This window comes from Erythranthe guttata, chromosome 12 (assembly GCF_056151865.1).
Source record: "Erythranthe guttata isolate IM_541 chromosome 12, IM_541, whole genome shotgun sequence".
Taxonomy (NCBI): Eukaryota; Viridiplantae; Streptophyta; class Magnoliopsida; order Lamiales; family Phrymaceae; genus Erythranthe; species Erythranthe guttata.
The window spans coordinates 17,429,311-17,451,609 of record NC_142544.1 but is presented as its reverse complement, the minus strand read 5'-3'; the positions used below and the strand labels follow the sequence as shown (position 1 = coordinate 17,451,609).

Genomic DNA, 22,299 nt, shown 5'->3' with positions numbered 1-22,299 from the left:
AATCAGTTTATAAATGATATTTGAGATAATTGCACTATGTAACAATTTGAAATTTTAAAGCTTATTTTGCAAACGCGTCAACCGGTAAATTTATAACTAAATTTTCACAATTTTTACAAAAACCTCCGATTTTAAAAATAAATAAGTATCTTAAATTTAATTTACAATCACCTAATTATATTTCCTAAAAAAGAATTACAAACACCATTTTGTATATCGTACATCAGATACCTAATATTATTTAGGTATCTCGTATGATTTGTAAGTTATTATACCAAAGTTTGTAAAAGAAAAATAACATGTAGCATGTGGCATTAAAAGCCCCTTTTAATCTTGCTTTAAACCTTTGTTTAATACTACTTTAATACTAGTGCATTTATTTATTCAAATACATTAAATAATTAATTAATTAATTCAAACCTAAATCAACAATAAAAACTACATCTGACAGTTCAACATCTCTTTTGCCTTAAGAATAATAAATAATAAATAAAAAATAATAAACAGTAAATTAAAACAGTTCAAAAAAACATATTTGAAAACGACCAACTTGAAGACTCCTGTTCGCAACCCATGACCACCTGTCTCTTCTTGCACTAAACAAAAAATTAAAATTAACTACAACAATTAATTCCTTAATCACACAATTAATTTAATTAGAAAAAAAAATTAAAGATCGATGAACCGCTAAACGACACCGTTCGCCTTGTCTTCACGAGCCTGACGCCGACGTTTCCCACTTTTCAAAAATTCCTCCCAACCGCACCTGATCTGTTACAACTCCAAAAAAAATCAAAAATCAAAAATTTAAAAAATAAAAAATAAAAAAATAAAAATCCCACCTTTAAACGCATTCCCCACTACCAGCAGCATCATCTTTGTTTCCACTTTTTTCGATTCTTCTGAATCACTGCAAAAAATTCTCTCTATATTCCTCAATGTATATACACAAGTGTTTAGTTCATCTGCGCCGATGAAGTAAACCTCCTTTTTTTTGGGGGGAGGAGGATAAAACCGTTCTCGAATCTCAGGTGTTTGATCTGCTATTTGCATCGCCGTAATTGCTTAAAAAAACTGTTAATTTTTTTTGGGGGTTTGTTTGATTTTTGCCCTTTGTGAAATGGGTACGAACAAGCGAGCCAAGTTCGACTCGCTGATCTCACTGAGCCGGTTCCGATCGATTCAAATATTGTCGTGCCTGCTGTTTCTGTATCTAATTTTCATCAGCCTCGAGATTCCGATGGTTTTGAAAACTGGGTTAGGGTTAGAAGCCCCCGAGGTGGAGCCCACCTTAACCCTCATCTCCCGCCCCTTGTTCAGAGCCGAAATCGACAACCAGCTCTCCAAGAAGGAGAAGCACAAATTGGTTTTCCGCACGCAGGAGCGGAAAATGGGGGAGTTCAACAGGATATCCGGCCTCATTTTCGACGACAACGCGTTCGACAGTGTGGGGAGTGATGAATTCTCTCAGTTGCACAGGGTGGTTAGGGATGCGTTTGCCTCCGGCAAGGTAGTGTTGGAGGATTTGAAGTCCGGGAAACTGCAGAGGGAGGTGGAGAACCGCACAACGAAGAGGGCGGAGGAGGAACCCTGCCCTAATTCGGTGGTTTTGTCGGGTGATGATTTTGTGAAGAAGGGGAAAATGATGGTTATACCTTGCGGTTTGTCTTTGGGGTCCCACATTACGGTTGTGGGGAGGCCTCGGTGGGCCCACATTGACAACGAGTCGAAGATAGCTGTGCCGAAGGGGAGCGATATGGTGTCGCAGTTTATGATGGAGTTGCAGGGTTTGAGGGCTGTAGATGGGGAGGACCCACCTAGGATACTTCATTTTAATCCGAGGTTAAAAGGGGATTGGAGTGGACGCCCTGTGATTGAGCAGAATACTTGTTATCGGATGCAGTGGGGGTCCGCTCAACGGTGTGAAGGGTGGAAGTCCAAGGCAGACGAGGAAACTGGTGAGGGATTTTTTTTTTATAATTTTATCCGGAGTTCACTGCAAGATAAATGCATGAATGAATGTATATATTTTTATGTTGATTTGCACTGCTTATTGTTGTGTTTCTTTCGGAGAATCTTTTTATTGGATATGCCATTTTTTGTTGATGCCCTACAAAATGGTGTTTTGGATCGGTTGTGGATGAACTGTTGAATATCTGTACACTTTTTGAATATCTGATAACTGATCGTTTGCTTTCGTACGATAAATTGTAGTTAATTTCACATTTTAGAGTTACGAATTCTGAAGGTCAGTGGCGAGGGACTTTGTATGTATATGTTTATGTTAATTTGCACTGCTTATTATTTATTATGTTGGTTTCTGAGGAAAAGAAAAATTCGGATATGCCATTATTTTTTTATGGTCTTTTGATAGGTGGGATAGGTCATTTGAGTTGTTGATGCCCTAGACAATGGTGTTTTGGGATCCGTGGTGGATGAAATGTTGAATGTTAGTTAACATTGTGTTTTGTTAGTTGTCATCGTTTTGTCACTTTTATGTACCTATAGTAAATTACAATTGTGGCGTCCAAAATTGTGTTCTTGCCCCTGGAAATAACATGTTATTCATGAACTTTTTTCGATTGTACGAAGTTGATGGACAGGTAAAATGTGAGAAATGGAACCGTGACGATGACAGCGGGTCCGAAGACTCAAAGGCCACATGGTGGTTGAAAAGGTTGATCGGTAGGACAAAGAAGGTTACCGTTGATTGGCCATTTCCTTTTGCAGAGAACAAATTGTTTGTGCTTACACTTATTGCTGGATTGGAAGGTTATCATATTAATGTAGATGGGAGACACATTTCATCCTTTCCTTATCGCACTGTGAGTATTTCTAGCAACTCTTTTTGTAAGGAATTTTTTTCGACATATGCTGACATTTGAAAGTTTTGCGTCATATTGACAGGGTTTCACTCTCGAAGACGCCACGGGACTTTTTATGAATGGGGATGTTCACATTCATTCGATATTTGCTGCTTCTTTGCCTACTTCACATCCGAGTACTGCTCCTCGTAAGCAATTGGAGCTATCTTCCAAATGGAAAGCACCAAAAATTCCCACTGAACCTGTGGAGCTCTTTATCGGGATTCTCTCTGCTGGCAATCACTTTGCCGAGCGGATGGCGGTTAGAAAATCGTGGATGCAGTATAAAACGGTCAAGTCTGCTAATGTTGTCACTCGTTTCTTTGTGGCAATGGTGAGAGACGACAATAAAAAATGGGAATCTTTCTTGGAACTTTGTGCTATTTGAAAAAGGCTTGATTTTTAATTTCTGTTTTTGTTTCTTGAATTATTGTTTTCGGCAGCATGCTAGAAAGGAAGTGAATGTGGAGCTGATGAAAGAATCGGAGTATTTTGGTGATATTGTTATAGTGCCTTATATGGATAACTATGACCTCGTTGTACTCAAGACTATTGCAATTTGCGAATACGGGGTGAGTCACCTTTACTATCCTTTACGATTGTCGCATAATCTTCTTTCGACAATTTATACATATCTAGTTGTTTTTAGGTTCGCACGGTGGCGGCCAAGTATATAATGAAATGTGATGACGACACATTTGTGAGGATAGATGCTGTAATAACGGAGCTGAACAAAATCGAAAGTGGTAGAAGTTTCTATGTTGGGAATATCAACTATTACCACAAACCTTTACGACATGGTAAATGGGCAGTCACATATGAGGTATGAATTATGATATCCTAGTATGTCTTTCTCCTCTGACTTCTTTGTTAGATTGTTCGTTTATTTTTTGTAACGTTGTAAACATTTTTTTTCCTTCTAATTTACAATACGTAATATATATATTTTATTTTATTTGGGGTTCCTGTCTTATTCCAAGAATGCAAAATCTAAATTTTGGATTGATTTACTTATTTGCCTCAGATAACCATTGTGAGTAAAAGGAAAAATATAATATCTTGGATTACTCGTCATAATTGTTCTTGCCTTTCTAGTCCCTTTTTTTTTTTTTGGGTGGGATTTGCTCACTTTTGCTTTCTTTTGTGGGTATGCAGGAATGGCCGGAAGAGGCGTATCCACCATACGCAAATGGACCTGGTTATATTGTATCATCCGACATAGCACAATACATTGTGTCTGAGTTCGAGGAACATAAACTAAGAGTATGTGTTCCCTTTGTCTGTGTGTGTGTGTGTGTGACTGTATATATGTACTTAAATTGAGCCCCAAAATTTCGAATTGACTCAGTTATTCAAGATGGAAGACGTTAGCATGGGAATGTGGGTGGAGCAGTTCAATAGCTCAAGGCCAGTCGAATACGTGCACAGTTTGAAGTTCTGTCAATTTGGATGTATAGAGGGTTATTATACTTCACACTACCAATCTCCGAGACAGATGACTTGCTTATGGCATAAATTGCAACTCCACGGCAAACCCCTTTGCTGCAACATGAGATGACCGCTCGAGAATTTCAGACCACTACAAGCCAAAGAAACAGAGCTTCTCGTTTAGCTTGTACATAGTTCGAATAGCTGATCCTTGAGTAGGGGGGGCGTATCTGTCATTTTCTAGATGATTTATTTATTTTTCCATCCACGATGTCTTGCGGCCTCATTTTTGTAACTGCTAGGAATCAGTTTTACTCTTTGATTTATGTGAAACTATTTGTAACACCAACACTATTCCACTAATATATCAACTCTCTACTTTTTTTTTGGTATTTTGTGTACGCATGTATTATTATGAGCTTATGCTGAAAAATCCTGCTTTTGGATGAGATCGGAATTTTCGCTAAACTTTTCGCTGCAGTGAAATAGCGGCCTTTTCGCTTCTTGTTTTGCTTGTATCTATGTTCGAATAATCGTATGATCTCATCAGCTGACACTTTCTTTTCTTGTTTTGCTTCAAATTTGACAGGTGAAGGATTTGTTCGAATAATCGTATGATTTTTTTTGGGATTTGTGCATGCATACACACAGCAAGTGGATATCGGTGAACTACTACTAAGCCTGCTGATTGGCTCGCAGGAATAAAAAAGGCTGCGAATGGATTCGGTTTGTGAATCACACATAGTGAAGGTGGAGGTGGCGTTATTTGTAAATTGGCAAAGAGCTGTGTCATCGTGGAAGGAGAAAGGCGGGGTGGAGTCGAGATCGAAGCCTTTGCTTGGTTGTGTGCATGTACAGGGTGATATGGTGGGCTCGGAAATGATGATGACTTGGTTGTTGTAGTCTATGGAGGTGATTGTGTGGCAGCCTGTGTGGGTGGTGAACGTGTGCCGTTGATCGGTGGTGCAGGTTATATGTAAGGGTTGAACCGTTGATTGGGAGGGGCCCTTGGTTCATATGTTTTTTTAAAAATAAAAATAAATAAAAACATTGGCCTTATAATACTCATTTGATTTAAATTAAATGTAGATCAATGGGAATGACTAGTTAAATTTTTCTAACATCAAATCCAACAATTGAAATGATTAAATGCACGAGACTGGATGTTCGATTATTGATATTGAAAGTAGTCGACAATTTAGTCCACGTGTTTTAACTTTCTTAAAATCCAAATTAGGTCATAAGTTAGACGGTTATTAATAATGGATCAGTGGTTGATTATTTATTCTATTTCACTAATTCACTTGCTCATTATCTTAGTGTTTGTTTTCTCGCTTAACTAGGTAGTGTACGCATTCTAAAGTCTATAAATATCAGTCCCCATTGTCGTTTTTCACCACGGAGTTTTGAAAAGAATAATGATAGTATTTCGAGAGAAAAATAAAATAGATTTGAGTTATTTCCGTATCTCTTTGACAGTCTGTTGTAAGTACTGATCTTGAGTGCATAATTTGTAAGTCGGATATGTTAGTTCGTATTGAAGAAGCTAGACTTTATGTAAGTATTTCGATTGAAGGCAGTCCACAACTAATCCGCCACATGTTTAGTTCGTTCCGGGCCGGAACCTGGATTACGTATAGCCCAAATTAGATGGATTGTAGTAAAAGCCCGAAATAGGTGGATTATAGTAAAAGCCCGAAAGTAAAAAGAAAAAAGCCCATAAAAGAAGGTCAGAAAAAATAAATAAAAATGACAGAAGTTCAAAACTATGCCAAAACCTGAAGCAGCTAAAAGCTCGTCTTCTTCAGCATTCTCTACTCCTGCAGGTTTACCTTTGCTCTTCGGATTGATTAAGAATAAGAGTTGATTTTTTTTTATTCAATTTATGATTTAATTGAGCTTTATTTTTCGTTTTTTTTAACCTCCTCATACGCCCCCCTCGCCTCCCCCACCCCCCAATAGTTTTACCGACGATTGTGAAAAAAATGCATTATCGGTATCAATTCATACTCAGGTTGAATGTTTTCCGTGTTAGTTCAGTTATTTTCGTTGATTTTATTTGAAATGTTTATCGTGAAATGTGTTATAGGGTGTTGTGCCCGCTACATGTTTGATGAATTGCCTTGAGTTCTTCACTTCTTCTTTACTTCAGCTGTGTACTTATGCAATGATGTTCACAGTTATTGCTGCTGCTGCTGCACATAAGTTTTCTATGGCATACATGAATCAGTGACTGTATGACGGTTGTTGACGTTAATTCAATTGTGTTTCTTGGTTTGATAATCAATGAGAATAAAAATTGTAAAGATATTGAAGTGAAACTCTCGTTTTGTATTGACTAGAGGTCTAGTAGTTGTCTGGTTAACGGGAAACTGTTACGAGATTTTTTAGAGTAATTTAATGTTTCGAATTAGCATATGGGCCAGTATGCAACTCTACCCTATGTGTTTCTTGATTGAAGATTGACTGCTCCGAGCGTTATGCACGAAAGTAACTTTTGATTTTTTTGATATTTAGTTCTTGTACTGTTATACTATGAAGTTTGAATAGTTTTGAAAACGTAAGATCAGATCATTCTTGGGAACAAATTGTGTGTTAGAGCTTTTCAGTTTGTATCTCTATGGCAGTTTGTTTGGATTTCGATGGGGAGTATTCACTTAATTTACTTTAGTAAGATGTAAAGCATATAAAAGTAATGCACCATTATTTCATGTACTAGGTGATCCGGTGATTGGTAACCTTGCAGGAGAGCTACTTCAAATCGGACATGTAATTCTCGAAACCTATACTGATGGATCTCTTACACCAGAATGAAGAGGCGCCCCATCATCCCTTCGGCTTGTTATAAACACCCAAGTTCAAGCAGACCTCATCTATTCGTATGCCTTTTCAGTTCTTCTTCCTTTGACTCATCCGGTGTGAGGCCTTTTCCTGATTATTCACCGAAAAAACCTTCTATAAAAGACTCTGAATTTGTCCACCATATCTCAACTGTCATCAAGCAACGCCGATGTGAGCCCTTTCGCCAGATTCTGAAGCCCTTTGAATCGAAATTCAGGCCCGACCATCTCCTTTGGGTTCTGATGGACATAAAAACCGATTACAGACTAATTGTAAATTTATTTGACTGGTCTTGCATCAGAAGATACCCGTCACTTGAGGCGTGCTGCATCCTTATTCAAATTGCTGTCGGAGCTAACGATCTAGAGATGGCTCAAAAACTTTTACATGAATTCTGGACAAAACCGAGCATTGATGGCAATATCTCGGTCTCCCAGTTTCTTGAAAAATTAATATACACTTACAAGGATTGGGGTTCAGATCCCTGCATCTTTGACATTTTTTTCCAATGTCTTATTGAAGATGGACATCTTGATGATGCGAGAAAGGTCTTCGATAAGATGCTGAATTATGGTGTGGTTCTCTCTCTTGATTCATGCAACATGTTTCTTTCCAGACTTTCGAAAGAGCCCGATGGTCCCAAAATGTCGTTAAAGGTTTTCTGTGAGTTTTCTGAAGTGGGTATTCAGTGGAATACTGTATCCTATAATATAGTCATACATTCACTTTGTCGGTTGGGGAACACGAAAGAAGCTCATAAGCTACTTCTGCAAATGGATTTAAGAGGTTGCATTCCTGATGCTGTGAGCTACAGTACAGTAATTAACGGATATTGTAATCAAGGAGAACTTAATTCGGGGCTAAACGTTGTTGAAAATATGCAACAGAAAGGTTTGAAGCCAAATGCCTTCACCTTTAACAGTATAATCCTTCTTCTGTGCAAGAGTGGTAAAGTGTTAGATGCCGAAAAGGTATTGAGGGAGATGATTTCTCAGGGAATCTTTCCTGATAATGCAGTCTACACCACTCTCATTGATGGGTTTAGCAAAATCGGGAATACTGCTTCTGCATCCAGAATGTACGATGAAATACAAAGTCGGAATATTATTCCAGATGTTATCACATATACTGCTCTAATTTGTGGCTTCTGTCAGAACGGAAAAGTAGCCGAAGCAGACCACCTCTTTTATGAAATGCTGAATATTGGATTAAAAGCAGATGAATTTACTTACACTACGCTTATTGACGGTTACTGCAAGGCAGGTGAAATCGAAAAGGCGTTTTCTCTTCATAATGAGATGATTCAGGTGGGGCTGATTCCAAACGTAGTCACGTACACTGCACTGGTTGACGGGCTCTGTAAAAAAGGGGATGTCGATACAGCAAACGAACTTCTTCACGAGATGTGTGAAAAGGGACTCGTTCTCAATATTTACACATGGAATGCACTTCTCAACGGTCTTTGTAAGTCCGGGAATATAGAGCAAGCTGTGAAGCTGATGAAAGATATGGAGGTGGCTAAGATAGGTCCCGATGTTTATACCTACACTACTCTAATGGATGCGTACTGCAAAAACGGTGAAATGGTTATGGCACACCAGCTGCTTCATGAGATGTTAAAGAAGGGGATTAAACCAACTGTTGTCACATTCAATGTTCTGATGAATGGGTTTTGTATGTCGGGGATGCTAGAAGATGGTCAGAAGCTGCTAAACTGGATGTTGGAGAAGGGCATAATGCCTAATTCCACCACTTACAATTCTCTTATTAAACAGCACTGTGTTAGAAATGATATGCGTTCAGCCACTGAAGTTTACCGGGGTATGTATAATCAGGGAGTGACACCAGATGAGAATACGTATAATATACTGATACGAGGGCATTGCAAAATGAGGAATATGAAGGAAGCGTGGTTTTTGCATAAAGAAATGGTTGAGAAGGGATTTAATCTTACGGTTGAGACCTATAATGCACTGATTAAAGGATTTATTAAAAGGAAGAAGTATATGGAGGCCAGAGAACTTTTTGAAGAGATGAGGAAAAAAGAATTATCTCCAGACACGGAGATATACTGCACCTTCGCAGAGATGAATTACGAGGAGGGGAATGTTGATTTAACTTTGGTGCTTTGTGACGAGGCTGTTGAGAAGTTTGTCGGTGATAATAGCAAAGGTGGAAGGACGTAAGTCTTATATCTTGGGTTTCGTGCAAGCGACATTGGAGAACCATGGTAAAAAATCTGCTTTTTACGCTATTTTTCTTGTCAACGGTATAATTATTGGTTCCATGAGAAGTGGCTAATTTGTTATCTTTGTTAGTGATAAGTCCCTTGGTGACATTTTCCGTTGCAATTATGTCCACTCGTAAGTTTTTATTGGCATATATGTTTAATGTGAATATTTGTTTGTTGATTTCCAGGTGGAACATCTTTCAGAGAGATGGTTCACTAATTAGACCAAGGGATAAGTAAAATCCCTTGGTCAGACAATCCATTTGGTTGCTTCAGGTGGAAGAAAGAAGAAATGATCACTTCTTGATTATACTTCTGCCGACTTCCGTATCTCGATCAGGGTAATGGATGTTTGTTAAGTCATTCCATAAAATATGGAGGATCGACCTTTTGCAGTCTTCATACGTTACCACACAATACAGGTCTCGCAAAGAGGCAGGAAGTTCACAGTGTGTCATCAGATAAAAAGCTTGATGATGCCTTGCCTGTAAAAAGGGAGACTACTATGGTTTTCATAGGTGGAGATGCATGCCTAAGGATTTTTTTTTTTTTTTTTTTTTTAAAGTTGATTTCTGCTAGTGGCCGATTCACCTATTTTACACGCAATTGGCATCTAATGCTCCAATGAAATAGCGAGAAATAGCAACGAGGAAGAGAAAGGAGAGTGCTCTAATTTATTGAATTTGAGGAAGGAGCTTTGCGCAAAGAGTTGAAGGTAATACCGAATACTGCAGCGGTATGTTGGAAAGGAAAGAATTGGATTCTGAATTATACTTATCAATATTCTGGTAATGGTATCAGTGAACAGAGAATCCTATAGAGAATTTTGCTACAGCAGGGCTAATGCGTGAATTTCGATGCAAACAAGAAGGAAATTGTCCTTACTGTAGGGCTTTCCAACGATGCCATCAATATTCTGTTTCGACAATGAAATAAATTTGTTTTTCACCACAGTTTACAATCACGTAAATCGAATTTTTATTCTTCTTTTTTTCTCTCCTGGTTTTTTTTTTTTTATTTTTTTTTATTAGATTAGTGTATCGAAAGATATAATGTCACGTGAACTCGTTATCAGAATGGTTAGCTAAACTGAAAATACCAGGTAAAGAAAGTCTGTTATTCATTAAGATCCTCCGAGTTTCAGCACAAGAAACTCTTGCATGTCACAAGTAAAGCTCCAGCAAAACAAGAGCTACAGAAACAAGAAGAATCAGTGCCGAATACGGACGAGCAAGATAGCCACTAGACGGAGCAGAGGGAGGAGAATTAGTAGAAGTCACAACTTCCTTCGAGCAGGCATAACTGCACCTCCCTGGACGAACTACTCTGTACACACCGCTCTGTGTCAAAATGTACACATCTTTTCTATTATCCTCTCCGAACGAAAATATGTACTCTAAAGCAGGTAAATTGCTGTTGGGCACAGAGTCGCATTTGATCGGAGAATCTGGAGCACAGCTGAAAGGCGCGTCACTAGTCGTAAAGTTTCCACTATTTCTGGGGTTTTCCGATGCTGCCCAAATATGACTTGCATACAAATCTCCATACAAGTAACTGAAACACATTGAGGTAAAAAAAAAAAAGGTAACTTTAATTTAATCAAGATTGTGTGCAAAGAAATAAAGACAGACAATTAACTTGTGTTCTTTTTACCTTCCATAGGTACATGGATCGGTTTGAGCACGATAGAAGTATCCACCCGATATTGCTGCAGAACCAAGTTTATTGAAATTGGCGTGGCTGTAGCTGAGCACAGGGAAGATTGGGTCTATCGAGGCGGCAGATGTGTTTCCACCTGGCGTTTTTTGTGGCTGAAAAACGAGAGGGCCTTCGTAGACACGCCATCCATAGTTCCCCCCCTTTGAGATGATATCAACTTCTTCGTATTGATCCTGCATGTAAAGACTGTTATCAGCAAGTGTGCAGACGAGTACTCGAATAAAATACGAGGTGCCTTAAAAAGAATGAATTCGAACCTGTCCCACATCAGCGCATAGGAAGTAAGACGGCCTTTCTGAATCAAAGCTACAACGCCACGGATTCCTCAAACCGTAAGCCCATATTTCAGGTTCCATTTCTTTATCATCGGAATAAGGGTTATCTCGAGGGATTGAATAGTTTCCCCATAGCCCTTGCTTAACTATTTCATCGTCACCTGAAAATCAAAATTATTCGATCAATATATATAGGCTCAATTAATACAGTATGTAGATGCAAGAAGAAAGTGAATACTATACCGACTTGGTATATTGTCGATATTGACCCTGATGATTTTGCCGAGGAGCGATTTCTTGTTCTGGGCAAAATTAAAGGGATCACCTTTGCTCCCTCCATCTCCTAACATGATATACATGTACCCATCAGCTGGTCCAAATAGAATTTGTCCACCATGGTTTGCTGTGAAGGGTAGCCCTAGTGTGAATATTCTCCTCACTTCTTGAGGTTTTGCCCGTTTTGCCTACACATCTCACATCAAATAACAAATTTAGATGCATTCTACTTTTACATAATGTGATATGTTATTAATCTTTTTTCTTTTCTTTTCTTTTTTTTTTTTTTTTTTAATTTTTAGAAGGTAATTAATCTTATATTTGGGATTTGTGATTTGTGATTATACAATGTAGATGTATTGAGTTATATGTGAAGGATTGTTTAATAGTTAATGGTAGAAATTGGACGTATCATATCGAAATTAGCGCTCAAGAAAATAATTTTCAGAAGTAAAAAAGTAATTCCTGTTTTGTTCTGAAAAAAAATCAGAATATCGGAAATTGCAATGACAAAAACTTGGTCACAAAATTGAATCGTAATAGGCAGAAATTAGAAATTATGTTTTCTTATTCACTTGTAATATAAAATACGTAGTAATATTGATATTATAACTAAAATATTTGAATCTTAAAAAAAAAATAGAAAATTCAAATTGATTCGGAATTCAGAAATCAGAATCTCATATATATTTTCCAATTTCAAATTAAATAGTGTTTTTAAAGTTCGTAAAACTATTGTTCAAAATCGAAAAATTTCGAATTATTTGACAAATCTTAATTAATAATGTCTATCAAGTCATGTTAATTTAATTTAACCGAAAAAAAAAGAGAAATAAATAAATATATAAGGAAAAGAGGGTTTTACCATGGAAGGGGTAGAAGCGGTTCCATTAGCAGTATACTCAGCAATAACAGTGTGATACTTGCAAACCTCTCCACCAAAAGACCCTAACTCCGACGGATCACAGCCGGCGTCTAAATTGCACGCGCACCTCCCACCACATCCCGGCGACTTCTCTTTATCGCAGTTGAACGACGCAAAGAACCGGCCGTTGGATGCAAAGTCGGGATGAAACGCCATTCCCATCATTCCAAAGCTGGTGTCCAGATAAACTTGATCCGTCAAATCAACGAACGGACTCGATTCGTCGATTCCCAACGCTTCCCCTGAATCCTGATCGGGGATATCGGCCAACCAGATCTTGCCGGCCAGGTTTGAGAAGAAAGCCCGGTTCGATCCGTCCGGGTGGGCAACCATATTGATGTACGAACCGTTTCCGATTTTCTCGAGGCAGATCCCCTTTGGTGGGGATAATGTGTCGGTTTTGTTGAGGGATGTAGGTTCGCCGTTGAAGCAGAGTGTGTTCTGATCTGCGGCGGCGGCGCCGCCGAAGGCGGCGCAGAAGTCCGATTCGGATTGCCAGAGATCGGTTAGTTTGGATGACGTGGCGTTCCGTGGAATCGCCGCCTTGGTTTGGAGCGAGGGGGCGAAGGGGGAGTTGGAAATGGATGTGTCCTTACAGGATTCCCAAACAGTTGAGCAGAATCCATTGTTGGTGTTGGTTGAGAGAGATGAGAGTGATGTTGCGGCGGTGGAGTTGCAGAGGAAGGGAACTGTTCGGAGCTCCGACTCGGCGGCGAACAGCTTCGCTGAGAACGGATCGCAGGTCTGAGGAAAAACATAAACGATTAGGTGAAAATCAATGGCGGAGATGTGATTCATGAAGAAGAAGAAGAAGATAATTCAAGGAGAAAAAAAAAGAAAAACTGACAGAACAGAGGATTGATTTGACAGCAGAAGCACAGGGGGAATGAGATATGTTCATGGCCAGAAAACGGTTCTGCAGCAGCAGATCTTCCGATGAATTACAGCAAGTTTGGCCACTGTACGGACAGAAGGCGGCCAAACTCCCCCCCTTCGAGCTGGTAGGTGCCCCTGTAATTCATTAAAAAATAATAAAAAAATGGCACCCCAAAAACACACACAGAAAACACACACACACTTACTGAGGTCAGTGCACAAGGGAAAGGAAGAAGAAGAAGGGAACAAGAGCAGCAGCAGCAAACAGAAAAAGTAGAAGGAAATCAATAATTTGTCCATGTTAGTTTGTTCGTAAAATTTCATGCAGGAGCCACTCATACGGCCATTAAACCCTTATCTTCTTCTCTCCTACAGGTACACTACTACTGTGTTATTATTAATATATAGATATATACACACACACACACACTAAATTAAAGCAGGCATTATTATTATTATGTATATAAAAATGGTGAAGAGGCAAAAAGGTGGGAATCATTAAAATATACAAAAAAATGATAATCGAGAAGCCACTCTCAACTTTAGAAAATTCATTCCATTGATTGATATAAATGTGGGGGTATGGTATGGACTTTTAATGTCAATAAAAGTTTTAAAGCACATAATTTCCAGAGATGGGGTTTGGTTTGACTTTCACATGTCAATTCATACAAAATCTCAGTGCTTAAATTAAACAAGTTTAAAATAATGTTTTGGGACAAATTAATTATATGATATAGTATAAGATAGCAAAACAGGTTTGGTGATTGTTGGTGAGTGGTGACACACCACTTAAATTCACACTTAGTCATTTATTGGTCTTTCCTTTTTTGACTAATTGTTTTTCAGTTTCCACACACTCTTTCGAAGATTGGAAAAACAATGAACATAAATAAATTTGAATGTTTATTAGGGATCTAGAAAGATTTAAAAGGGTCCCCTACTGTGTGAATTTATTGAGTAACATTTTAGGTTAAATTCGAAATATGGTTTTGCATTTATTGAATTGGTTGTAGACTAATCTGGTTGTCGGATAGAGGTGGTTGGACTTGTACACTTTGACATTTTCACATTCAATTGTGTAAAATTTTACATAATGTGTTTTATCGGGTGTATATTTTACAAAACCGTGGATATCTGATAATTTTCTTAATTCGGATATTTTCCAATTCCTTAAAAAAAAATTGAGAATTATATGAAAAAAAGACTCTTTGAATTTTGGATAAAATTTGATTTGTCGCAAAAAATAAATAAATTTACAATAACCGTACAACAAAGTTTGAAAAAAAAAAAAGGAAATGTAAAAAGAATTACAGAAGGACAGAAACAGACAATCACTCACATTATTGCTTATCTGTTGAGAGGAAGTGCGTCAGTGGTTGCGTCATAAACTCTTGACTTGTAAACAGATAAAGTAGAATCAATAAAATAATATTTAAATATTTGTTTTGGACCCATAATAAAAGTTAAGTTCTTGGCCCAAAATTATAAAGCCCATATATACAAACCAAAGTAGGCCTAAGAAGCTGAGTCCAAAATAAGCCCAGCTGCCACGTGTAATATTTAATTATTTATTATATATTCTCCACTTGCACTAACAGGGCCCCCATCCCTTGGCCCGACAAGAATTGATGGAGGAATGTAAATCATGGTAACTCAACGGCCCGTTAAGGTAGCGGACCTGGACCTGGTGCCCAGGGTTGAAATTCCCACACTGCGGCTGCTAGGATTCGATCCTAGGACCTTGCACCAACTTATCACCTCCGGAACCAGTTGAGCTACACCCATGCGGGCTTATATATTCTCCACTTGGGTTTACCTATAGGCGTTTTAGAAAAATACAAAAAAAACACATGGCAGCAAAAGATCCACTCAGTGTTTTATTACCGGGTGTATGGTCGAAGGAGTCCTCTCTTCGGCTATTTTCAAATTGGTACCTTTTAGTCCCGCAAATGCACCACCGAGCGGTTGAAATAAATGAGTCAGCGTCAGTTGCCTCAAGTACGAACGAATCTCTTGTAAACGGTTGCTGGATGGAGCTTGTCGTACACAATCAGCCTAGTTTGATTTACGTCCCTTGTATAGTTTGTAAACGATTATACGAGAATGTAAATTTAGGCAATGTATCTATATAATTGGCTGGAGTTCCTTCGTTAAACGTAAAATTGTAGATGTTATGATTTTTTGAATATATAGGGAGTATAATATTTTGGGACCCCTAAAAGAAAAAAAAGATGTCTATCAATGAATTGATAGAGGATGTGGTTTAGCTAGAGCCATGCAATGTACCAAACCATCAATATATATAATATATTTTCCCTTCATTGAATTTTGGTAGGTGAGCTGCAAACTATTAATCAATATTAATGGCACCTTCATTTCAGTGAGCCCCTCTTTTCCTTTATCTATTTTCTCTGCCAAGAAATTAGGTCGGAATTCTGCACCACCTACACTCTCTACTCTCTCTCTCTCTCTATATCGATTGCAAATAGAGTTCCAAGGAGAAAAAAATGGCTTCTGATGAAGTGAAGCTGTTGGGTGCATGGCCAAGCCCGTACGTACTCCGGGCCCGAATCGCACTCAACATCAAGCGCGTGAACTACGAGTTCCTCGAGGAAAAATTCGGTACCAAAAGCGATCTCCTCCTCAAATCAAACCCTGTTCACAAAAAAATCCCAGTCCTCATCCACGGCGAAAACCCCATCGCCGAATCCCTAATCATCGTCCAGTACATCGACGAATTTTGGGCTTCCGGCCCCCAAATCCTCCCTTCCGATCCCTACAATCGGGCCGTCGCCCGATTTTGGGCCGCTTACATTGACGATAAAGTAACCTTCTTTTTTTTTTTTTATTTATAACAATTTTCTCGAAATTAAAATAACCTAATTATCAAAATTGCAGTGGTACCCAAATGCAAGGGCGATATTAATGGCGGACGAAGGAGAAGCGAAGAAGGCAGCTTTGCAGGGAGCAATTGAGGGTTTGAATTTGTTGGAAGATGCGTTTCTGAAGTGCAGCAATGGCGGGAAGTTCTTCGGAGGTGATAAAATTGGGTACCTGGACATTGCATTGGGTGGTTTCTTGGGGTGGATTAGGGTTATTGAAAGAATGGGTGACGTCACTCTGATCGGTAATTGCCCTAATTTGTTGAAATGGGGAGAGAATTTCGCCGGCGATGATTCTGTTAAGGGTGTCTTGCCGGAAACTGAGAAGCTCTACGAAGTTGCTAAGTTCATCGTTGCTAAAACCAAGGCTTCTGCAAAACATTAAATTATGTATTAATTTTTGCTGTATTGAATAAATTATAAATGTATTTTCGCATAATAAAAATTATTAATCCATCATTATTATTTTTTATCATTTTTTTTTTGTATTTATAAACAAAATAAAATAAAGAAATATTATAGTATCTGAAAAGTACTACAAGTAACTCTAATGAATTAAAATCTTATAATTACACTCCTAAGAATTGCAAGTAATATTTAATTAGACCATGTGAAAAATACGACTTTCATCCCTGAAGTTTGCATCGATTTCACATTTGGTCTCTTATGTTCACAAGAAACACATTTAATCCCTCATGTTTCAAAATTTCAACATTTTTAGACATTTCCGTCAATTTTCCGTTTGTATTAACAGAATGAAGCATGTGTCCACTACTGCCCTAACTGATGGACTAAACGGTAGATTGACGGAAATGACCAAAAAAATGTTAAATAATTGAAATATGAGGAACTAAATATAATTTTTTTATGAACATGGGGACCAAATGTGAAATCGGTGCAAACTTCAGGGATGAAAACTGTAATATTTCCATTAGACCATTGTAAATTATTAGTTAATTTGAATTGAATAATATTAGATTAATTTTCTACTAACTACCTAATTATTTGAATAGTAAATTACGATCACGTCTTGAGGTAATATCAAATTACAAGAACACCCTCGTATTTGGGTAATTACGACCATTATGAATTTTCTTACATGTCCACTCTTATTGTGTCTAATTCATCAAAATCTTCTAGATTTCATGAAAAATTCTCCAGTTTATACTCGTTTTATGCAAAAAATCCAGTTTCTGATGCTCCACAATATGATATTTACAAGCTAAAATACCCATCTTATGATCATCATCTTGTTCAAAATATGAAGCTCGAATATAGTAAAACGGGTATAAAGTGGAGAAGATTCCACATAATCTAGATGATTCACTAAATTTGACACCGCAAGAATGAATTTGTAAAACAAATTCATAGTTGAGTGGTAGTTGTAATTACCCAAACATGATGGGTATTTTCGTAATTTGACTTTACTTCAGGGGTTTGACCGTAATTTTTTTTTTGGTTTGGCCGTCATTAACTCTAAATTAAATCTTAATATTAAATAACATTAAAGAATTGATGACTTTCCCTAAGCTAGGGCAATGTTTGGAAGCGTTTTGGAACTTATTTTGATTTCATTTTGAGAAATTGTGTTTTGGGGAAAAAATTTGCGAATGAAAGTAATGTTTGTTTTAGGGGTGAGTTCGGGACGGGATTTCGGGAATTCGGGATTTTCGGGATTGGGATTTCGGGATTCGGGATAGAAATTTTAAATCCCACTCCCGTCCCATATTATTAAATCCCGGTAAATCGGTATCCCGAAATATTTCGGGAATTCGGGATTGGGATCGGAAAATCCCATATTTTTGCCTAAAAAGTGAGAAATTTTGCATTTTTTTTCCATTAGTATGATTTTATCCACTAAACCAACTTAAATATATATATATATATATATATATATATATATATATATATATATATATATATATATATATATATATATATGTGTGTGTGTGTGTGTGTGTGTTTGTGTTTTTTATTAGTTTTTTTTTTCTTTTTTTTCCTAATTCGGGGTTAAAATATCCCGATCGGGATTGAACCAACTCCCGAATCCCGATCCCGTATTTGTTCCTAATCCCGATCCCGAATCCCGTAATTACGAATTCCCGAAGTTTTAGTCCCAAATAGTAAAATTTCGTTCGGGACGGGACGGGATCCCGAATCCCGATCCCAAATGCCCAGCCCTAGTTTGTTTATGTTTTGGAAGGAGACAAAATACACTATAGCAGTCACATCATGTTTAAAAGTGTTAGAAAAAAGTATTTTAGAAAAAAAAATTGAAAGATGAAGTGATATTTATTTATTTTTTAGTGAAGACATTTTTTAGTGTAGCAGTCAAATCATTTCACTGTAGCAGTCACATCATATCTAAATGAGAGAGAAACTTTTGAAATTGTTTTGACAAAATTATTTGGGAAGTGTAATAAATATAATTTTGTTGCGGGGAATAAAAACAAAATAGAAATGCTACCAAAATAGAATTTCTTGTTTACACAAAGAAAGCTCAGTAGCAGTAAAAGACAGTAGAATTTGATGGTGAAAGGCTGTGAAAACAGATTAAAAAAGAAAAAAAGTGAGATGTGAATAAATAGTATGATATCTTCATCATATCCAAAACTCAAAATAGGAAACAGTAAAACGACAGAAAGCTTCTGTTAGAGAGACGGTTATCTATCTATTCATTCATTCTAGGATAAACCTCAAACCCCCAAATTACTGATACACTACTACACAAACAATCGATCAAGATTCAAGATACAAACTCAACCTGGTTCTTGAAAATATATATATAGACAGATGGAAACAGAGATGAAATTGGACAAATGGGGTTATCAAGTAAGAACTTGTTCAGATTCTTGCATCTCTGCTATCAACTCCTATTATCACCAGGTCAGCAAATTTTATTTTAGCCTACTTCAATTATTATTTTTAATTTTTTTTCAATTGTATAATCTTGATTGGTGTCAATTTTATATGGGTTTGACCCCCTTTTAATTTCTTGGGTTTTTTTTTTTTTTTTCAGTTAATATTATATAGGTTGTCTGATTTCTTGTTAAGGTTTGCTGATTGGTAGTGTTAACTAAATGGGTTATCTGTTAGGTGCTTAGATATGGAAGGAAAAGATCAGTAATAATGGAAGCTCCAAAGAGTGATCCAGAGTGTGTTTTAGGGAATATTCTGGCTGCCCATTTTCTCTGCTCCACCGGTTCTTCTCGTGTTCCGTTGCTAATCGATACAGCCAAGTCGTTTCTTGTATATTTTTCCTTGTTTTTGACACAGTAACTTGTTTTTTGTTCGAGGTTGTCTTGTGTTTTTTTATGTGATTTTCTTTTCGTTTCGTTTTCGGGGTTGAATTATTTGCAGGAACAAGCTAGTTCATACGAGAAGGCGGTTTTCGAATGTGTTGTGTATTTAATTTCTCCGGATAGAGACGATGACCTGGCTGTGGATCTGCACTCGAAGGTCGTCTTTTGTTACCTTGAATTCTTGATTAGTTTTATAACTTAAATCGGTATTGACTTTATGCATTGACTTTTTTCTATAGCTTTTACGAGAGTTCCCTAGAGATCTCGTGTCACTAAAGAGAGCTCAAGTGCTATGCTTTTATATGGGTCGGGCAGATCTATCTTTGAAACTCGTCGAACAGGTACTTTTCTGTACTCATGGCAACTTGATCAGCAAATGTTGATTTTCGAAGGACTTGTCTGTTATTTTTGCAGAGTTTATTCCGGATTAATTTTTAATCAATTGCATGTAATAAAAAAACAGGTCCTGCCGATGAATAACCATGAGGATTATATATACGGCATGCTTGCATTTCCGTTACTAGAGCTTGGTCGAATGGAAGAAGCGGAAAAAGCTGGAAAAACGGGATACGAGATCAACAAAGACGATACCTGGTCACAGCATGCTGTGAGTTTGAATTAATTCTACTATAGTAACCAATTTTTATTTTAATTTTTTTTTCGTGTTTTTTATGGATATAGCTTAATCCCTTTTACCGGAAAAAAAAAATCGAATCAGAATTTTATTTTATTGACAAAAATTGCAGATTTGCCATGTTTACCAGGACGAGTGTCGTTTCAAAGAAGCGGTTGAGTTCATGAATAACTGTTCAAGATCATGGAGTTCTTTGTCGTCTTTTATGTATGTAATAAATATTCATGTAAAAGAAACGATATTTTTATAACAAGCTTCCTAATTAATCATTTTTTTTCGTCGGTTTATTTAGGTATACACATAACTGGTGGCACGTAGCTCTGTGCTACTTGGAAGGACATGCTCCAATGGAAAAAGTTAGGGAAATTTACGACGAATGCATTTGGAAAGAACTGGAAAGAAGTGATGCAATTCCGCCAGAGGTTCGTAATTTTTCTCGTAAAACAAACTTATTTTGAAAAGGGCCGAAAAAATATACCTTTTTTTTCCTATTTAATTACATATGTTAAATGCAGGTATACCTAAATGCCATTGGTTTGTTGTTGCGCGTGTATATTCGAGGCGGACACGATATTTTTGGGGACCGGCTAAAGAAGTTAGCCGATTGTTTGACGGATCAAGTAAGTGGCTACTACTCTTAACTTCATGAAAATGCACGAAATAATTGCAAATTTCTATTGATTTATCGTCTCCGTATGTTTTACATAATTATTTAAAATCCATAAAATTGTATTTGACAATTTCATACTCGAACTTGAAACGTAGACCGTTTGGTTTCTGGAGTGGCACCTTGATATCTTGATATTATGGGCATTGTCGTATACGGGAGAATTAAATAAAGCTGAAGATCTACTCAAAGGCTTGAAATCCAGGTTGAATTAAATAAGATCTTTCAATTCCCTCGCCTCCCGAATTTTCCGATGCATATTTGTCGGCTTTTCATTTAAATTTCAACGCTTTCTCGTTTTGTTACTAGGGTTTCCATAATGACCAAGAAGAAACAACAAATAATGCAGAAAGGACTTTCGGTTTGTTTCTTTTTAATCTTTTTTAAATTTGTTAATTCTTTTAAATTGTTTTCCCCAAAAAATCCAATAATAATAACTATTTCACTATTCTAGCTTGCAGAAGCTCTTCATAAATACGGGAAGGGCGACTATACGGAGGCATTGGGACTTCTTGGGCACGACTTTGATGCCATTGATTACAAGGTAATTATTGAGAAAAGAAAAAAAAACCGAAAGCCCTTCGCCTATATTTATGTAGAATGACGTAAATACCCTTTTCTTGAGCTAGATAATCGGAGCATCTGACGAACAGCTTGATGTATTCGCTGAAGTACATATAAGTTTGCTGCTAAGCACAGGCAAAGCACACATAGCTACACAAGCTATTGAAAAACAGTTGAAGAAACGGGAGGGTGCACCGTTCTTATGGTTTCTCACGGTATATCTGAATATACCCCCCAAACTTGCATAAGTTTTCGCTTTCTCGACTTTAGGTTATTTCAATTTATTTTTACATAATTGTTTGCAATCGATAAATATATAGGAGAAGGCTTATTCGATATTAGGAAAGGACGCCGAAGCTGCAAGTTATGGCGACAAAGCTCGGAAGTTAGAAGCTACACACTTCACTTAGCTAAACTTGACAATTTTCGTACTGACTACTATAGCCCGGAAAAATGTTGAGATGCGATGAATAAACGGAAATTTTCGATAAACTTATCAATAATAAATAAAAAAAGGCAATTGTCTTCTCCGTGTAATTCCACGTGGTTAATGAATTTACAGTCGTCGTTCTTGTCGATGTTATACTTGGTGAAGGTTTCTCTGTAATAAGTTGTTTTAATATTTTCTTTTAATTTACCATTCTTAGATTATTCATCCCATTATATCTATAGTATATCCATTAAAGGATCTCTCCTTCACAAAATGTTAATTAATTACTATTGTATACTTAATTAAGTACTAATTACATTTTCATCATGCTAAATCCAAATGCAATAAATCTATAAACAAATCTACTCACCAAAGACAAAAAC

At 37.1% G+C, this 22,299-nt stretch overlaps 5 protein-coding genes across 9 annotated transcripts; 4 read left to right on the top strand and 1 right to left on the bottom strand.

Annotated features, from left to right (window-relative positions):
• The first annotated feature begins 681 nt into the window (after window positions 1-681).
• On the top strand, window positions 682-4,676 carry LOC105967402 (hydroxyproline O-galactosyltransferase GALT6). The gene is made up of 7 exons (XM_088826007.1): window positions 682-1,958; window positions 2,593-2,825; window positions 2,908-3,198; window positions 3,308-3,436; window positions 3,514-3,687; window positions 4,020-4,127; window positions 4,213-4,676. The coding sequence occupies exons 1-7, from the start codon at window positions 1,121-1,123 to the stop codon at window positions 4,420-4,422; spliced, it is 1,983 nt and encodes a 660-aa protein (XP_088682133.1). The 5' UTR covers window positions 682-1,120; the 3' UTR covers window positions 4,423-4,676.
• Window positions 4,677-5,985: 1,309 nt separating this feature from the next.
• Window positions 5,986-10,356, top strand: LOC105967458 (Pentatricopeptide repeat (PPR-like) superfamily protein). Of its 4 annotated transcripts, none has more exons than XR_016034608.1 (4): window positions 5,986-6,118; window positions 7,012-9,363; window positions 9,552-9,704; window positions 9,786-10,356. XR_016034608.1 is itself a non-coding variant. In XM_012992054.2 (3 exons), exon 2 carries the CDS (start codon window positions 7,103-7,105, stop codon window positions 9,317-9,319), a length of 2,217 nt encoding a protein of 738 aa, XP_012847508.1. In that variant the 5' UTR covers window positions 6,014-6,118; window positions 7,012-7,102; the 3' UTR covers window positions 9,320-9,363; window positions 9,552-10,356. The 4 variants fall into 4 exon arrangements, 2 of the variants coding, with proteins under 2 accessions (XP_012847508.1, XP_088682132.1); XR_016034609.1 differs by having other exon boundaries at window positions 6,034-6,118; window positions 7,039-9,363; XM_012992054.2 differs by having other exon boundaries at window positions 6,014-6,118; window positions 9,552-10,356.
• A 103-nt stretch (window positions 10,357-10,459) lies between these two features.
• Window positions 10,460-14,290, bottom strand: LOC105967459 (HIPL1 protein). Its single transcript, XM_012992056.2, has 7 exons — window positions 13,641-14,290; window positions 13,406-13,569; window positions 12,499-13,302; window positions 11,605-11,821; window positions 11,340-11,518; window positions 11,017-11,255; window positions 10,460-10,917 (listed from the first exon to the last, which is right to left on the bottom strand). The coding sequence occupies exons 1-7, from the start codon at window positions 13,771-13,773 to the stop codon at window positions 10,527-10,529; spliced, it is 2,127 nt and encodes a 708-aa protein (XP_012847510.2). The 5' UTR covers window positions 13,774-14,290; the 3' UTR covers window positions 10,460-10,526.
• Window positions 14,291-15,684: 1,394 nt separating this feature from the next.
• LOC105967465 (glutathione S-transferase U17) lies at window positions 15,685-16,791 on the top strand. Its single transcript, XM_088826012.1, has 2 exons — window positions 15,685-16,262; window positions 16,336-16,791. The coding sequence occupies exons 1-2, from the start codon at window positions 15,945-15,947 to the stop codon at window positions 16,702-16,704; spliced, it is 687 nt and encodes a 228-aa protein (XP_088682138.1). The 5' UTR covers window positions 15,685-15,944; the 3' UTR covers window positions 16,705-16,791.
• Window positions 16,792-18,840: 2,049 nt separating this feature from the next.
• On the top strand, window positions 18,841-22,108 carry LOC105967466 (Tetratricopeptide repeat (TPR)-like superfamily protein). Of its 2 annotated transcripts, none has more exons than XM_012992064.2 (13): window positions 18,841-19,205; window positions 19,416-19,568; window positions 19,680-19,778; window positions 19,861-19,962; window positions 20,085-20,228; window positions 20,368-20,462; window positions 20,548-20,677; window positions 20,771-20,875; window positions 21,021-21,127; window positions 21,232-21,283; window positions 21,377-21,466; window positions 21,552-21,701; window positions 21,807-22,108. In XM_012992064.2, the coding sequence occupies exons 1-13, from the start codon at window positions 19,113-19,115 to the stop codon at window positions 21,894-21,896; spliced, it is 1,410 nt and encodes a 469-aa protein (XP_012847518.2). In that variant the 5' UTR covers window positions 18,841-19,112; the 3' UTR covers window positions 21,897-22,108. The 2 variants fall into 2 exon arrangements, 1 of the variants encoding a protein (XP_012847518.2); XR_016034610.1 differs by having other exon boundaries at window positions 18,891-19,205; window positions 21,384-21,466.
• Window positions 22,109-22,299: the final 191 nt, after the last annotated feature.

Bases quoted from the DNA above. Each gene is read 5' to 3' on its own strand.
- LOC105967466 (XM_012992064.2), top strand. From the start codon at position 19,113: ATGGAAACAGAGATGAAATTGGACAAATGGGGTTATCAAGTAAGAACT. The intron at 19,569-19,679 runs GTATATTTTTCC...AATTATTTGCAG, and splicing joins ATACAGCCAAGTCGTTTCTT to GAACAAGCTAGTTCATACGA. The intron at 21,702-21,806 runs GTATATCTGAAT...ATAAATATATAG, and splicing joins CGTTCTTATGGTTTCTCACG to GAGAAGGCTTATTCGATATT.
- LOC105967458 (XM_012992054.2), top strand. From the start codon at position 7,103: ATGAAGAGGCGCCCCATCATCCCTTCGGCTTGTTATAAACACCCAAGT.
- LOC105967465 (XM_088826012.1), top strand. From the start codon at position 15,945: ATGGCTTCTGATGAAGTGAAGCTGTTGGGTGCATGGCCAAGCCCGTAC. The intron at 16,263-16,335 runs GTAACCTTCTTT...TCAAAATTGCAG, and splicing joins CCGCTTACATTGACGATAAA to TGGTACCCAAATGCAAGGGC.
- LOC105967402 (XM_088826007.1), top strand. From the start codon at position 1,121: ATGGGTACGAACAAGCGAGCCAAGTTCGACTCGCTGATCTCACTGAGC. The intron at 2,826-2,907 runs GTGAGTATTTCT...TCATATTGACAG, and splicing joins CATCCTTTCCTTATCGCACT to GGTTTCACTCTCGAAGACGC. The intron at 4,128-4,212 runs GTATGTGTTCCC...GAATTGACTCAG, and splicing joins TCGAGGAACATAAACTAAGA to TTATTCAAGATGGAAGACGT.
- LOC105967459 (XM_012992056.2), bottom strand. From the start codon at position 13,773: ATGAGTGGCTCCTGCATGAAATTTTACGAACAAACTAACATGGACAAA. The intron at 13,303-13,405 runs GTCAGTTTTTCT...GTTTTTCCTCAG, and splicing joins TCAAATCAATCCTCTGTTCT to ACCTGCGATCCGTTCTCAGC. The intron at 11,519-11,604 runs GTCGGTATAGTA...TTTGATTTTCAG, and splicing joins CAATATCGACAATATACCAA to GTGACGATGAAATAGTTAAG.